This window comes from Alligator mississippiensis, chromosome 3 (assembly GCF_030867095.1).
Source record: "Alligator mississippiensis isolate rAllMis1 chromosome 3, rAllMis1, whole genome shotgun sequence".
Taxonomy (NCBI): domain Eukaryota; kingdom Metazoa; phylum Chordata; order Crocodylia; family Alligatoridae; genus Alligator; species Alligator mississippiensis.
Window position 1 is genome coordinate 86,465,833 of NC_081826.1, and position 16,892 is coordinate 86,482,724.

At 43.0% G+C, this 16,892-nt stretch overlaps 2 protein-coding genes and 1 long non-coding RNA gene across 12 annotated transcripts in view; 2 read left to right on the plus strand and 1 right to left on the minus strand.

Annotated features, from left to right (window-relative positions):
• Window positions 1-2,750, plus strand: part of OSBPL1A (oxysterol binding protein like 1A) — a 113,045-nt gene extending 110,295 nt beyond the window's left edge. For all 7 annotated transcript variants that reach the window (XM_059724160.1, XM_059724162.1, XM_059724161.1 and 4 more), the window contains one exon: window positions 1,488-2,750. In XM_059724160.1, coding sequence (XP_059580143.1) covers window positions 1,488-1,590 — 103 coding nt within the window. In that variant the 3' untranslated portion in view covers window positions 1,591-2,750. The remainder of the gene's footprint in view (window positions 1-1,487) is intronic.
• A 1,247-nt stretch (window positions 2,751-3,997) lies between these two features.
• On the minus strand, window positions 3,998-11,301 carry CABYR (calcium binding tyrosine phosphorylation regulated). 4 transcript variants are annotated; one of them, XM_014595249.3, is made up of 6 exons: window positions 11,214-11,301; window positions 10,718-10,899; window positions 10,563-10,616; window positions 7,734-8,675; window positions 5,622-6,248; window positions 3,998-4,092 (listed from the first exon to the last, which is right to left on the minus strand). In XM_014595249.3, the coding sequence occupies exons 2-5, from the start codon at window positions 10,863-10,865 to the stop codon at window positions 5,626-5,628; spliced, it is 1,767 nt and encodes a 588-aa protein (XP_014450735.2). In that variant the 5' UTR covers window positions 10,866-10,899; window positions 11,214-11,301; the 3' UTR covers window positions 3,998-4,092; window positions 5,622-5,625. The 4 variants fall into 4 exon arrangements, with proteins under 4 accessions (XP_014450735.2, XP_019342796.2, XP_019342809.2 ...); XM_019487251.2 differs by lacking the exon at window positions 11,214-11,301 and having other exon boundaries at window positions 7,734-8,672; window positions 10,718-11,000; XM_019487264.2 differs by lacking the exon at window positions 11,214-11,301 and having other exon boundaries at window positions 5,622-5,762; window positions 10,718-11,000.
• Window positions 11,302-11,498: 197 nt separating this feature from the next.
• LOC109283118 (uncharacterized) lies at window positions 11,499-12,088 on the plus strand. Its single transcript, XR_002090178.2, has 2 exons — window positions 11,499-11,582; window positions 11,736-12,088. It is a non-coding gene; the product is annotated as an uncharacterized LOC109283118 (long non-coding RNA).
• Window positions 12,089-16,892: the final 4,804 nt, after the last annotated feature.

Here is a 16,892-nt window from a genome sequence, read left to right on the forward strand (position 1 = left end):
GCTAAATCCTCCTACCATAGCACAACTCTTATGTGCAGAACTTGGTAGTAGTGGATCAGATGTAATCAGTGAAACCATTCTGCCACATCCTGTAGCTTGCTTGCCTTGACTTTGTTCAGTACAGGAATTGCATCAATGCTTGGATATTCGTTTTATCAGCCATGGTTTGTACAAGGCATAGTGAATGTTCTGTTTGGATCCAGGAATTTGGCACGTGATTCTATTGTACAGTAGAATTATCTGTTAGAATATATGATGATTTAAGGTCAATATATAAATGGAATCCTATTATATCTAACAAGCTAAATCTAAAACCAAAACACCCCAATATGCTAGCTCTTCCATTCTTAAAATAGGTAAAAACCTTATGGTCTTTACTTTTAGAAAGCAATTGCCTTTGTTTCACAGAAAAGAGGAGCAAAAATTTGGCTGATGGGTGTGTTTGACCACTAACCAAGCCCCGGAAGGAAGCTGATGGGCGTGTTTAACCACAGAAAGAGATCACAGGAGGGGTAGTTTGCCAAGTAAACAGTAATCACGGCATAAATAGAGCAGGCACATTTTAAAAGAGGAAAAAAAAAGTGTACACTTCAGCAATCTGTATGCCACTGCTGTGAAGCAGGGTTGAGTAACTGAGCACAGATTTTTAAAAGCAATTTGAGAAGGAGGATTATTAATAAGGCTGACAATGCACGTTATATCAAAAATAAGTATGTTGGTTTTGCAGGGGAGCAGAGTGATCAGTGATCTCTTAAGTGGCAGTTTTTGCTGTAATTATTACTCGTGTATATATAAGAGTTAAGAGGAGCAGAGTGGCTGACACCCAAGCCATAAATGGGACTGCACTCTATACCACAAGGGTTCTTAAATAGTATGTATGACCTTGGTATGACTTACAAGTTAACCTTTTGTGTATGCATGTTTCCAGTTCTGTACAGTATACATGCAGATTGCAAAATGGTGGTTTTAAAGCACTTCTAGGAACAGGCAAAGAAGCTAGTTGAGAAAATGGAAATAAAATAAATGAGACCAGCCTCATGTCCTGGCAAGGTACTATATGCCAGTGTGTTTGTGCACTGATATTTGCTACTTGGCAAAACAAGTCCTTCAGAAGGTTGGGGAAATCCTAGGTGCTGGTGAAGTAACCAACCTCTGGTTTCAGGAATGCAGTGCTTGTGGTGTTCATGTCTTGCAAGAAATGATTTAACTCTTTACTTGCATGCCAAGAAAACTTGTTCAAAATTGCTTTGGAGTAGAATAAATTTATTGTAAATAGTCTGCACCTTACTTAGCAGCACAATAGCGTTGTTTTCAGCTGACAGGAGAAATCTAGCAATTCAAGATGCATCGAGTTGAATTAAAACTGGGTGCATTGCAGGAAGTCTCCATAGACTAGTTTGGAAGTTAAATGTGGAGCTACGGCAAAGCAGTTTTGAACTTCAGCAAGATGTATTTGGATTTTGCAGAATTACTGTCGTCTTTTACAGATGGTTTCATCAAGGTCCTAACCCCTACACTGGAGCGCAGGACTGGCTGTATTCTGGCAACTACTGGGACAGAAACTACTTTAATTTACCTGATATTTACTAAAATGCAGTAAGGAACCCATGGATAATGCAAATAAGTCTTAATCTGTTTTTAATGTTCTCTTTATTGTTTCTACTCATCTCCTGGAAAAACTGACAACTTATTAAACCAAATATTAAGCATCTCCAGCAGTGAAATATGGTGGTACAGGACCTGAAAGCCCTCAGAAACCATGCTTGCTTTGGGTTTTGGAATACTTGAGGGTGGTTCTTGAATGGGGGAAAAAAAAAAATGATTCAATTGTTGTTCATAGTTTAGTGCTACCATATTTGCTGAATACACCTATATTAGGTCTTGGTGTATAGGAAATAGAACATCATCAGATGTTCTGTGAATCCTTTCTTTTAACAACTACGTTGGCACAATTGAAACCTTTTGAGATGACATGGACAGACATGACATTATTGTGACATGAATGTTTAGGAGCACATGTATGAATTGCAGTATGCTGTGCTTAAAGGTAGAGAAGAGCACATCATTTTTTTTTTTTTTCTTTTTGTAAAGACCTCCTTAATTTTCATACAGTGGATTTCTTTACTAAGGTAACTCCCTAGAATTCTGAATTCTGGTCAGTGATTCTAGAAAAATTACTGTCCCCAGAATGTTGATGAAGTCAGTTCAGCTGGTAACATTACTCCAAGGTATTTATTCCATGTTTAGTGCAGTGCGTTTTGGATTTGTCCTCTTGTTTTTGTTACACACTTCATTTTGCTGAAGGAATTAAGAGCCATTTCAATATTTGCAAGTTTTGATTTTTGAACTGCACACTAGTAACAGGTTTTTAAAAAATCTGTTTAATGCACTAAATTGTGGGGTGCTTGGCACCACTGCAGAATGGCAAAAACCTTTTAAAAACAAAGAATCAGGACCCAGTAGAACATTACTACTGGAGGAAACATGCACCTGTGTGTACTGTACAAACAGCTCCTTCGGGGGAGGTCTTGTGCATTTCGGTCAGTAAGGCACCTGCGTGGAGACTACTGTACACAGCAGCTTTACCCCTTTACTTGGGGTGCATTATGTTGAGGAAATACATTTATATAGAACCAGGGTACAGAGCTTCCAGAGGGCTAGCTGCTCTTTGTATAATATTTTAACTGCTGTCTGGAGGTTAGTGTTAATATGAATAATTTAACTGCTACTGAATAAAGGCTTTAAAGTGTTCTGAGACTTTTTTTTCCTGAAAGGTGGGTGGGTGGGATTCAAATGGGTCACGTAATGCATACTAGCTTCAAAGCAGAGCCCTTTTCCTTCTGTGAAATTACCCCATGTGATTGTTAGTCTAAAGGATCTGAACATAGTACTGTTAGTGGTTTTTCATTTTAAAAATTTCTATATCAAACTGTACTCTGTACCTCCTCCTAACCATCTGGCCCCAAATCACACCCAACAAGGAATCTGTCCTACAGTCCAGGTCATGTTCTCAGGGACATGGCTTCTCTGTGACTTTCAGTAGGTTTACTGGTATAGCAAGTGTTGGGAGCCAGATTTGGTTACCTCATGTGCTAGCTCAGCAGTAGTAACCTTTGTCATAATGCAAGCTGCTAGCACCCATAGAAAGCTTGTCTTACAGTTCCTTAAAACCATCCATTCCAAGGAGTTCATCTAATGTAATATTTCTCAGCTTCTCTGAGTTGTTTTAACATTTACTCAGTGACAATTTAATGATCTAATATTTATTCCTTGGAGCTGTTTGATTGGCATGGCTGAAACATGGTGCTGTCAAATGTCTGTGGCATTGACGTTTCCTAACTGCTCTGTTGGAGTAATAGTGGCTGGGGTCTAAATGATCTTATGAGGCCATTTTAAATTTCAGGGTGGAGACTCTCCCCAGTGCTACCCTTCATATCTACAAAGCTTAAGAGTGGGGAAGAAAATCATTGCCCCTTTCTAAAGTCAAGTCCTACCAAAATGGGTGCACTGTCTTCCAGGTAATTGGCACGCAAGGTGCTATTTCACCAACACCTCTAAACATAAACAGACTATTGCATGTAGCACTTGGTTCCTTTCCTCTGCTTCTGGAATTCAAATAAAATGGAAGCTAGTTTTCAATTCCTGGTGTGTATATTGGACACAGACCCTTTTTAGAGTAGAAGTGTAATAATTGTTTTGAAGCAGATTTTGTTTTAAGTTGTACCAGGCTAATTTTTCCTCTTACCTTGCCTAAGAAATAACACCTTCATCTAGTCATCCATGTATCTTGGACCAAGAATAATAAGAGATGATTTACTCTTACACTGCATTCCTAAGTTACATGCTATGGAGAATGGGTATTATACCAACTCGGTTTCTTTTTTCTTCAAATGGGAACAATGGAAATTTGACTGACTTCTCAGGAACAACCTATATGATGCAGTGTGCTACCTAATAGCCATGACATGCATTAAAAAAAAAACCCTGAGTGCTGGTATTTAATTTTATAGGGTCCTTGTATTTAAGTTAATCAGTTTTATTCTTTAAGATGCATATTCCTTTCCACAGTGATATCCAAAGGGCATCTCTTACCTGTTTTGAGAAAGAAAAGAGTTTACTTAAGGGTGCACTGAACATAATATTGTTTCCTCTAAAGCAACAAAGTTGCTTATATGCTGCTAGAGCATCTAGTTAATGATAAGATGGTAAATTGTGAACACTGGCCATATCAAAGTTTAAAACCAATGATTAGAAGAAGGCCCCTCCAGGTTATTAAAATGTATCCTTTAATAGATGATTTGTTTGCTAGTGTGTTGAAAAAATTCATCTTAAACTAGATTAGTATAGGCTTCAAGCATAGTTTACTGGGCAAACAGGCCAGCAAACTCTTATTCCAGAAAAGCATTCAGATCTAGCTATGCTATAGCAATGTGAATAGCCTCCATCACTACAACGGCACAGGCTTAACTACTGCTGCTATCTTGGTTGGAAATTTAATTAAGTCATGGCTGTGAGACCTGTTGTTAAGTACACAGGAAAAAGAGTCAAACTGAGGTGTGAACATCATTCAGCAGAACTAGTGGAGGAAAAATATTGTTCAACTCCTCCTGGGACTGCAGGAGTCACTACAGGGAAGATGCTTCAAGGAATAAACAAGAACTCAATTGTTCTAGTCAGGAAGACTTAAGTAGATAAACCTACTTTTAAAACATGCCAAGTCCATAAGCACATGGTGTCTTTTAAAGGCTGTGGGCCAAACTCATACAGTGGGATTAAATTGAAATAAATCTGGTAATGATATGATGCTGCTAAAGGTAAGTTCTCATCTTCTTCCTTCCCAAATTTAACTTTAGACATAAGTACTAGAAGCTGCACTATAATAACCTATCTAAATAAATTTAGCATATTTATGTATGCTTTCCTTTCTCCTGCAACTTCTTCCCTGCTTACAAAGCATTAGGGGAGGTGGGGAAGATGGGATAGGACATTACTGCAGCCCTTTACAGCTTCTGAAGAAGCTAAGGAGTACTAAGCACATAGTTAGCCAAGACTGTTTTTCCTTGTATAAGAATCCCTCCCTTGCCTACAACTTTTCTGGCTGTGTAGTTGATACCTTCCAAATGAAAGTTATGAAATACCAGCTGCACACAATACACAAAGGTCATCTTTCCCTCCACTAGGAAAGCCATTCTTTTACATAGCTGCATTATTATTTTCTTACTAAACATAGGTTTTATATTTACAAGATAGCTGAACACATCTGAATATTCAGAGTACTTTTACAGGTTGATACAAAAAAAAAATGGCTATTTCAAAGGGTGGGGAGAAGAAAAGTCTACCTGCAACTGAGGTCTTCCTTTCTACTCTTGAAAGTTATGAGAAGTAAGACTTCTCCAGGCCCAATGTATCACATTCTCTTCCCCAGTATCCTGTTTGACCTTATTTATACTAGAAGCCAGTTTAATGCAAGTTGAGCTACTGCTTTTACATGCCCACTTGTGACAGCTTGCTCTGAGCTTAGACCAGCCTGAATTTCTGAAATGTTAAGTGCCTGGTGCATTTAGCAGAGTCTAAATGGCATAAGCAAGTGAACTTAGCACCCAGTTTAAAACCAGGCCTACCTTCTCATGAGTCTGCTCGGCGAACCGAGGCAGAAGTAAATGTAATCTCTCCTGCAATGCCATAGCTTCCTGCAAAAGGATTTGCTTGCTTATCGCCTGAGCCCCTCTTAGCAGACATTACATCATCCAGGGGTATGGCAACTGAAAGAAAAACGGGGGTTGGTGGTCTGGCAGGTTGCTGTGCAGAATTAGGATTGGGGTTTGGCGTGACTGTTTTCAGATCAGCTGCTCTGGCCACAGGTATAGGTACTGTGGTGAATCTCCTCACAACACTAGCATCTTGCTGTGCAAGGACAGCATGGCCAGGAATAGATTTCCAGTCCTGTGCATTCTGTACAGTAGAGCCCACCAAAATGAAAGGTGGTGCATTTCCCTGCTTGCTTTCTTCAGTCATCACATAAGTTGGAGAGGATACTTGTTGACCTTGTGTCATCTGTTGCTGTAGGACCTGTTGTTGCTCCTTCCCACTAGATATATAGAGGGTTGCTTGGGGATAAGGAGCACCAGTTCCCACAGGAGGAAGGGGTGGTGGTGACTTTCGACCTTGTTGACTCAAATCAGTTAGACAATAGAGAGTCCACACATTAGAATATGGTGGTGGTTGTCCTGCTTCGCTTGTTGCCATTGCTATAAAATAAAAATTTAAGAAATTGCTGGTATCAGGAGCTATGAATGGCAAACATATAAACATGTTGTATGCTTGGACTTGCAATACTTACAAATGCCATAAGAAAGCATGTCCGAGAAGGTGGTTTGGTGGCAAATGGAGCTGAAATGAAGTGTTGCATTGTGGAAACATGATGCTGCATTTGTGGGCCAGGAGGTGATCCAAGTCCTTTGCTTCACCAGCTACTAATGGTCTAGAAATTTCCCTGGTGACTGGCAGCTTTGCCAAGCCAAGGGCAAAGTTGAGTTTTGCTTTGAACACAAAACTTTCCAAAGAGAAAGATGCTGCTACATCCACACTGATATGCAGCAGCATCTTAAAGAAGCTTCAAAGCAGAATTTGAGCCAGAAAGTTTCCAAGTAACTGAAAGTGGGGACTTGGACTGAACCAGCTCCTTCACACCAGAACTACAGCACCATGCCACAGGATACAATGTTTTTCTTGATTTCAACCACATGGGCTCTTTTGTCTTAATGAAAACACTCTTCTGTACCATGCTTTGATAGGGTTTATCACCTCTACTCTCCTTGAGGCTTGGGAAGAGCTGAGAAATGTATCTGCAGTAGTAAGAGGAATCAGGCAGACGGGTGACACTGGAGGGCTTCTCCAGCTGGGATTGGGATAGGTGAGCTGGGCACTTGTCCCAGAGGGAGGACTCAGGGGTTGTGCAGCTAGGAAAAGAATCTGGTTAAGGCGTTTGTCAGTAGGAATTTATACAAACCGCACCTCACCAAAAAGTGGCAGACCTCTTGCCATCTGCAGCAACCCTGCCAACCTCAGTGGACTGGTGCTAGTGCACCCACCCCCATCTCATCTGCAGAAGTTCTCTTGACCCAGAGGACAGCGCAGGCAACCACCACCGTTTCTTGTTTTAAATGCAAAACACCTATGTTAATGCAATTGCTGGGACCTCAAATCTTGCAAAGTGAGGACATCTGAAACTATGGACACCAGTAACCCTTATGCAGTCACAGGGCATGTGTATTACATCTTAGATTCTCTTACATCTGCTTCAAAATGTGTGGCTTGTCTTGAACAAAACTCATCCCGGTTGAAAGGAAGTGGCCACCACCTGCTGCTTGGCATTTGCACGCCCCACAGTGGTGCCTGAAGTGCAACCTATCCTTCAAGGCCACAGCAAATCAAGTGGGAACCTGCAAACCCACCTCTGCATCAGGGCATATTAATGCAGGAGCAGCAATCCGTCTTGCTCATAACCCATCACACGTCTTGGAACAAATTGCAGAGAAAGATCTAATACATGTGCACTAAGGCTGATGACTGCTGTTGTGGCCCATAGTTCTCTACATGCCCCAAAGCCAGAAAGTTTGGTTTCTACCATGCATAGCACTGACATAGGTGCTTTCACATTTAACAGCTACCTCACAAGTTACAGTTGTTAGAACCTGGAACAGGAAGTTGACATAAACATCTGACTTTCTTACCTGATATAACATAACCTGGTTCAGCTGATGCCTTTTGCGCTGTAGTTTCCATTCCTTCAGGGTCACATTCTGCATCGACTGCAGATGGATCTAAGATTTTAGTGCATATAAACTGGCCTGCATTTAGTGGGGGCTGAATCTCTAAAAGACCAGCTACTTGGTCTATAAAGGGAATTACTATTTTCTGTGGAAACTGCTCTATGTAAGGTGGAACCTCTCCTTCAGTAACAGGCTCCTCCTCATCATTATTCATTGGCAGAACCTGAATGGTTGATGTAACTTCAATTTCATTGGGGGAAGGTGCAGCCTGCAATGGATCGTCAGGAGGAGGTGGTGGGGAAGGTGGAGGTGGTGGTTCTTCCTGCAAGGGGATTGAGGGAGTGTGGTTTGTATCACTGGCTGATTGTTCAACCTGACTCCCTGAGGAACCTAGCTCTCTGGTCATGGAAGACTGACTCTGAGCACTGGACTCTGACCTAACTGAACCCTCAGCTGCTGGGACAACTGTGGCATCTTCAGCAGCCCCTTCTATTGGTACAGCTGTTGTGTCCTCTGAGCTCATAGACACTTCGGGAAGAGTCTGCACACTTGTTGCCACATCCTTCAGAGAATGAAGTGAATCACTGTTACCTAACAACTGAGCAGCAAGCTGGGCGGGATCAGCTGGGACATAAGCAAGGTCAGGTCCCTTAGGGGATGAAGGTTCAGGTCCCGTTGGGGATGATTCATTTTCTGTAAGTTCATTGTGAGTTGATGGGTATTGTGTTGTTTTGGCACTACAGTCAGGTACAGGTCCTTCAAGGAGCTGGTCCTCCTCAGTGTCAGTAGATTTTTCCTTCTGTTTTGGTTCGTCGAAAAGTGGAGATGCCACATTTGCTTCTGGCGTAAACTTGTCTCTAGCCTCGGTTTTCTTCTCTGATAGTCTCTCAGCCAAGCCATCTACTAAGAAGAGCAAAATGAAAAGAAGTTAGCAAGTGTCTTCACTGACATGAAACACAAGAATTGTTATTGCCCTGGGGAATTCCTCATGCACAACCTGTCAGTACAACACTTCATTTAATCACTACACTGAATTTATCAAGCCCTTCTGGATCTGAGACAAACAATTTTCTTTTACTTTCTTGTGCATGGATGAAAAATAAAAGCAGCAGAAAATGAAAAAAAATTAGTGATAAACTATGACAAACTCTTTTCAACTACCTAGTGGTTAAATACCTACCACCCCACAGTACAAAAAAAAAAAAAAAAAAAGTCAGCAAAAAAGTTGAATCCTCTTTCCAATAGTAGATCAGTCCAGCTAATAAAAAAGTGCTTAGCAGTCAAATTACAATTTGCTTTGGCATATACCCAGTTTCTCAAAATTCTTTTGGATTCACACAAGTTCCTTTGGATGTACACATTGCATCAGCATCCATGTCTCCATCTGAAAACATTCTGTAAATCTGGTGTGCATGGCACTTATGAAGTGTGACGGTGATGGGTAGGAGGGACACAGTACTTGAGCAAGCTTTGGATGGCGTGATGGAGGGAGAGAAGATCCACAGAGGGGCTTCAAAGAATGAAAGAGCAGGAGCTCTTCAGTTTCCTACTCCAGGTCCTTCAGGCTCTACACTACGCTGCTTCCTTTCAGTTCTTAGCACAATGTACTCACAGAACACCAGCTCAAGTGTTCCTCTTACCCTCAGTCAGCAACGTTTTCAGAGCTCCTCTCCTTTGTATCCAACCCTGCTGTGAGAACCCAAAGACCTTACTGCTCTCAAGAATCTGTTACAGGCTTTGCAACACACTGCTGAGAGTAAAGGAATCCTTGGTTCCCACATTTTCTCCTCTGTCACTCCACAGTCCCTCTACACTAGCTGTTTAGTACTGCCCTCCCAGTGATTCAGACAGTTATGAAAGCTCCTCCTCAGTCCTTTCTCCAGACTAAACCATGCCAGTTTTTCTGAGTTTGTCCTCCAAGACATATTTCCCATAGTCCAACAGCCTTTGTTGCTCTCCTCTAGACTCTTTCTAATCTGTTCACCTCTCCCTTGTAAGTGTGGGGTCCAAAACTGGACACACTAAGTGAGGTCTTAAAAGTATTTCCTGTAATTTGCAAGTGACACATTCCTGTAGAGCCCCACCCCCATTGCTGACTGGGTTGTACTGCAACAAAAGCACACTCCTGGCTCTCTCTCAGTTTGTGGTCTGCTATAATCCTAGGTCCTTCTCTGCAATTCTGCAGCGTAGCCAATCATTCCCCAGTCTGGATTTATGCATCCAACTGTTCCATCCCAAATAAAGGGCTTTGCACTTGCTTTTGTTGAATTTCATCCAATTGATTTCAGACCACTTATTCAGGTCATTCTGAGTCCTAGCCCTGCCCTCCCAGGTGTCATCTGCAAATCTATTAAGTGTGCGTTCACTTCCATCCTCCAAATCATTAATGAAGATAAACAATAACAGACCCTTGGGAAACTCAAATTTCCACACTTCATTATGTAAGAAAAAAGATATAACCCACATGGTGCCTAAGCTGCACCTATTTCTACTGCTACAGCTTGTGTGAAGACTTAAGGAAGCCACTGCAGCAGTCAGCCACATTGGCACGTCAATAAAGCACCTTCTGGCACTGTTCAGGAGCTTACAGTGTGAATGGAAAGTTGTACTCAAAGAGCTTTGCCCTGTAGATCAAGCCCTGTTCTTAAGCACTCTTGCTCAGTGTGGCTGGTTCACGTCAGCCAGGCATATTCTTGTCCACTCAAGTTTGAAAGATTCCTCTGCACTACACTGTCACTTAAAGCGAAGTGTGCGGTGCCTTGCAAGGTGGCGCAGGGTGACTTTTCTTACCTTGAGCAAAATGAAACTCTCTCACCAGGTCAATGATGTCCACGTTTGGGTGCTCTGGAAACAGAGAGATGCGTTAGCACAGAGTCCGAGCAGCTGCGCGCGAGCTCAGACCGCGACGCAAGGGAAGCGCAAGCCGACGGTGGGTGGGCACAAACCTCCTCTGAACGCAATGAGCTCTCGGAAGTAGAGCGCGGCGAACTCGGGGATGTTGCTTGGGTTGCATTTGAGTATGGCCCTGGTCAGACCCTCCAGGAGAGTCTTGAGGCCATAGGGGACGACCAGCCTGGGCTTCACAGTGTACATCTTCAGCAACTGCAGGCCAACGACAGTCTCGCAGCTGCCGGGAAGAGGGTAGGGATCTCTGGCACAGTCTCCAAAGCGCGTACGCGTGGTGGGGGGCGGGGAGCGTGATGTCATCACAACTGCTGCTAACCTCATTGTGATGTCATAGCCCTAGCCCAGCCCTCAGCCGCAAACACCCACCAGAATGAACGAGAGCATGGAGGGCGGTCCTCCCTCCGGCGCCCCTGCATCCCTCCCTCAGCCCCTCGGCTCGGGAGGGGGCGAGACTCAGGAGCAATGGGGATCCACTAGAGCACCTGTGAAGCCCTGAACCAGACCCCGCGCCCCTCCCCCCGCCACCGACCCCACCTTCCTGCTTCGCGGCTGATTCAAAGCTACCTCCGCGCCCTTCGCCGGAGCCTCTGAGAGAGGGAGGTCGCCTGCTGGGCCTTTTATAGCGGGGCGCACGATGACGTGACGCCTGTGGCGTCACAATGCTGCTGAGAGGGTCATTAATGAAATGGGCGCGGCCGCGCCTGGGAGCCAGTCAATGAGAAGTCACAGCGGCACGTTCCGCCAGCGCGGAAGGCATCACGTGCGCGGACCCGAGGCGAGGGGCGGGAAAGACCTCTGCCAGCCCCTCCCTCCGGACCAGGGGTCTCCGCCGGTGCCAGCCTCTCCCGCGGGGCGAACCTGGTCACACCGTCAGCCTAGAGCTTCTAGCGAGGAGCCCCCGGGGTTAGGAACAGCCAACCCTGCTGGGGTCTTTCTGAGGGACTCGCACGAGAAGAATGGCTCTGGTCTTCTTGCAGGCAGAAGCAGGAGAGAAAGCGAAGAGCCGGCATTGTCAGGGAGGCTTTGAGTCTAAATTTTATTATTTTTTTTTTTTAGACTGAGCACTGATGCAGGCGCTTACCACGTCCAGTTCCCTCCTGCCCTCCCGCAGGCTCTCCCTCACCAGAGCGCACCTAGAAGCAGAAGACTGAGCTTGAAAACCCGTCTGTCACAGCATCTCCCCACTTCCTCCTCCTCAACTGCCATTCAAACGCTTGTCCTGTTTATAGAAGTATATGCCAAGCCCCAGTTCTTCCTTGCAGAGAGAGGACAGCTCCCTGGCGTGGAGAGGCGCAGGTGTTTCTAATCAGACCTCCGCCAAGGTCCCTATTGCTATCTTCCATTTTACCAAATAAGCTTCTGAAGTCTGATGCAAGTCTTGATCAATAAAAACTGAAAGAGGCCAACACTTTTTTTTTTCTACAGCAGCATGTGTTGCAGTGGTTCAGCCTTTCTCCCTTAAATGCGTTTCTGGCAGGTAGCACTTGGAGCTAGCATTTAAGCCTGCAAAACACCTAGGGTATGAAATGTTTTCACATTCATTATCTGGGAATGAAGGAGATGAAGAGTAAACGAATTTTAAAATCAACTTGCTGAAAGTCAGGTCCTTGTAACAGTCTTAACCAATGAACACTCCAGTGCTAGGTGTTTGACTTTTCTTAGAAGAAATTTAATTGGTGATATTTTCTTACCTGTCACAGAGTATGTAAAAGATTATAGCAATCTAGACTGTTGGTTATTTCCATTCAAACCCTTAATGCATTTTAGCACAAGAAAGTTTTAATTTTTAAAGCAGTTTAACTCTAACCAATGTTGAAATACAACATGGGGAACTAGTAGGAACGAATTCACAAGCTACCAATGCAACCACAAAAATACTGCTACAGTGTAAGTATATGATTAGGACACTCATATTTTGAAAATTAACAGTTAATATCAACATAAACTTTACCAAACTTTGGCCACTGGAGTTAGAGCATGTTGGCTTATCAAACCATAGTGAAGATTATATGAAGTAGCTTTAACTCTTGCAAGAAAAATCAATCAGTTAAGTCTCATTTTTTATTGGTTAAAGTTGGTTAAATTCTAGCCAACAGCAGAAGCTGTATTTAATTCATTTAAACAGAATTACATTTAAAAAAAATAAAGTTGGCTATTTGCATACTTTATATATGCAATATGACCTCATGGTTGCAGGTGAGAATAAAAAGTCAAAAGCCTGTCAGGTATTCTGAGACCTTGGGCAAATAGCAGGTTCCAGTTGTACAGCTACTCCTCGTTTAACGTCGTAGTTACGTTCTTGAAAAATGCTTAACGTCGTTTCGCTTAAAGTCGCAAGTCCAATTACGTCACAGTAGTTACCTACTAGCAGGCAGTGGCCAAACGACGTTAATCATAGTTTCAGTTTCATAGTTTCTAGGGTCAGAAGGGGCCTGAACAGATCATGAAGTCTGACCCCCTGCCCTGAGCAGGAACGAGGGCTGGGATCATAATACCCCAGCCAGATATCTATCCAGCCTCCTTGAAGAACCCCGCCAGGGTAGGGGAGAACACCACCTCCCTAGGGAGCCCATTCCAGAGCCTGGCAGCCCTAACTAAAGTAATGCCTCCTGATATCAAGCCTGAACCTGCTCTCAATCAATCTGTGGCTATTATTCCTTGTTATCCCAGGCAGTGCCTGGGGGAAAAGCCTCACCTATTTTCCACTGGTCCCCCCTGGCGAGTTTATAGACAGCCACCAGATCTCCTCAAGACTTCTCTTGTGGAGGCAGAATAGATTCAGGCCCCTTAGTCCATCTTCATGGGGCCTGGCCTGCTGCCCCGACCATGCGAGTGGCCCTCCTCTGGACCCTCTCAATGCTAGCCACATCCCTCCTGAAGTGCAGCGCCCAGAGCTGAACGCAGTACTCCAACTGTGGTCTGACCAGCGCCACATAGAGGGGAAGGATCACCTCCCTGGACCTGCTTGTGATGCATCTGTAGGTGCACGACAAGGTGCGGTTAGCCTTACTGACAGCTTCCTCACATTGGTGGCTCATGTCCATCCTGAGTCAACAATGACTCCAAGATCCCTTTCAGCCACTGTGTTGTTGAGCAGGGTGTTCCCCAGCCTATAGGTATGTTGCTGGTTCCTTCTCCCTAGATGCAGTACCTGCGTTAAATTCTATCCTAGTCTCATCCGCCCACCTCTGTAACCTGTCTAGATCTAGCTGGATTCTGTCCCTCCCCTCCAGTGAGCCCGCTTCTCCCCACATCTTTGTGTCATCAGCGAATTTGGACAGCGTGCTTTCCACGCCCACCTCCAAGTCGCTGATTAAGATGTTGAATAGCACAGGCCCGAGGACTGAGCCCTGGGGAACTCCACTGTCCACATCCCTCCAGGGTGAAAATGACCCGTCCACCACCACTCTCTTATAACTGAACATTGCACAACTTTAAACGATCATGTTCTCTAATAGATCAGTAATGTAATAACAAAACAACATTAACTGGGACGACATTAAGTGAGGAGTACCTGTATTACAAATCTAGCTATATTAAAGGAATGTTATGTACACATTGTTTCTGAAACCATGCTCAGCTATAACTGTAGTCAGCAATTAATACCTTCTCCCATACAGAAAGGGCCATTAAGACCTTTCTCCCTAGCATAATTTGTGCATCATTCTTTAAAACATCTTTCACAATGGGCTTAATATTCACAAGGCCAAGTTCTCCCATCACGCTGTCACAAGCAACTCCACATTGAAGTGCACGGGACTGCATGAAGAGGCAGTAGAATGTGACCTGTAGCGGGGACAACCTTCACTGCAGCTGCTTGGGACTGCAGTTTTTTCTAGTTCACACTAGCAGCAACTGCATGCTGATGTTCTTGGTCATTTAAAGTTCCAGCAACACAACTGCAAGTAATATCAGATGAAATTTTTCCAAAGCCTGTTTAAATTTGAGCTCCTGGAAGAAATTATTGAAGTCAGAAAGAGAAAATACAACCTCAGAAGCTTGCTGCTGGAGGAGATCCTTAGGTAAAAACAGCACCCAGAACACAAGAATCTTCATAATAGGTTAAAAGAAACAATAACTTGTCTCCTGCTGCTGTGCTCCAAGGTTCCTATATTTATACGAGGACTTGGCAGGAATTGCTACAACTCAAGTGTAAGCTGCTAGATCCAGTAACCATTGTTTTATACCATTTCTGCTGAAGTATTTTGGCTGCTCACAGCAATCAGTTCCTTTCAAATACAGATGTAACTATATTCCCATTAGACGAATCCATTCAAAATTCAGAACCTTCAAAGTGGTGTGTTTGAGGGTACTTGCCTGGTGGCCCACTGAGAAGGATCTCTCCGGAGAAAAACAATTATAGGTAATTAATTAGTCCTTTTAAAAGCAAGAAGCCCTTGAGGACTAAATGCCTAGATTAAATTTGAAAAAAAATCACCATGTCGAAATAGAAACAGTACATAGCACAATTATATTTTTGTCATGGGCAAATATAAAGTGCATCTGGCCTGCAATCATGCTTCACATTTATGTTTTAAAAATACTTATTATAGTAATATAATGAAATATTTTAAAGTCTCAACTGTGTCTCAAAGAAAAGCATTTAACTACTGAAACCAGCAATGAGAAAATAAAAAAAAGTGTGAGCAAACCATGACTGACATGTTAGAATAAGCAGAATAAGATTTGCACCCAAAATACATTTGAGGACTACCAAAATTGATAATACTATAAAGAAAATTCTGGGGACAGGATGGCTAGGTTTCTCTACCTAGTCTTTATTTGGATTTCAATTTAGAGGCCAAAACTAAGTAGATTTAGTGAAGATATGCTCACCACAGAGGCAGTATTGACATGTCCTAAATTGTCTATAGGAAAGACTCCAGCAAATAAACAAAGAGGTTTCATGCAAGTCATGCAAGACAACCAACACAAGGCACTTTGTCTTGCTTCTACTTACATTAGATCTTTGGTAGACTTCTTTAAAGATAGTATATCCCTTTTTCAGAAACACCACAGATTCAGTTTTTTACTCTCAGAAGCCATGCGAACAGGGAGGAGTATCCAAAGCTGGAATCTGTGTTCAGACATAGCTAATAGGTTAAAGCTCACTACCATCCCTAACAGGATTGAGAACCACATTTGTCTTTGCTAGTAGGTACTAAGATCTTCCCACTCTGGGGCTTGATCAGGATCTTTGCTATAAATGGCATTAGTAAGAGTGAGTACAAAGCCTGAGTGCAGCAAAAGGAAAAGACATTTTTCCCAATACAAAGTATTGCTATTAAGCTGTATACGAACTTTAGCAGTTTTTAGTAGTTCAGTGACCTCTCTCTAGTTGCCAACTCCTAAGGTGCTCTTTCACTACCTTTTCACTTCTTGATTCAGGGACCAGCCCACGAATCCACCACCCACCTGCTCAGTTGTCTGCAACTACCATGTTCCTAGCTATTAAAAACGTTTCATGGAACACTCATCTCCCACACACGTCTATCACAGAATACAGGATTTTCTCCCTTCTAGTTTTATATAAACCGTAGTGGTCTGGATGTACATCTCAATCAGGGTCATTTACTTGCAGATGTAAGTTTATAAGCTAGTGATCATGGCCAACACCTAAGAGAAACTCTGTATTAGACTCTTTAAACTGCCCTTATCACTAGAACCTTTGTGGGCAGGTGCTGTTTTGGGAACTGAAGACCTTTACTTGGCTTCTTCAGGCTGGCAAGATGCATCTGTAGTAACAACTGTAATGAGAAAATTTTGAAAGTAGTTCCTAATTACAGATAATGCAAGACATCCAGTTCCAGCAATAACTATTCACTATTGTTGCATAATGTGAGAATGTGGTTATATTGTACTGAAGAATTTTTTAAAAAGATTATAGTACTTAGAAGTCAACATTTAAGAGATCTGGAACATTGGGGAATATGACACGTTAACTCTGGAGCCATTCAGTGGGGCCCATTCTGGCATGGTAGTGCTGCATGGCACAGCAAGGCCTGATCCAGCTTATCTCAATCTGTGAGTAAAAGAGTCTGTATAACTGGATTTTTTCAGTGATTTCAATCCTGACTAAAGCAGGAAGCTTTGCGGTTCTGAGCTATATCCACACCATATAACTATATATGTATTCCCAATTCTTCTGGAGCAGGTAGGCTTTAACTTTTGGTACCTCAGTGACTCCCATACAGCAAAAGATCCTTTAACTTC

Bases quoted from the DNA above. Each gene is read 5' to 3' on its own strand.
- CABYR (XM_019487250.2), bottom strand. From the start codon at position 11,000: ATGAGGTTAGCAGCAGTTGTGATGACATCACGCTCCCCGCCCCCCACC. The intron at 8,676-10,562 runs GTAAGAAAAGTC...TGCTCTTCTTAG, and splicing joins AGAGTTTCATTTTGCTCAAG to TAGATGGCTTGGCTGAGAGA. The intron at 6,249-7,733 runs GTAAGAAAGTCA...TTTATTTTATAG, and splicing joins ACCAGGTTATGTTATATCAG to CAATGGCAACAAGCGAAGCA.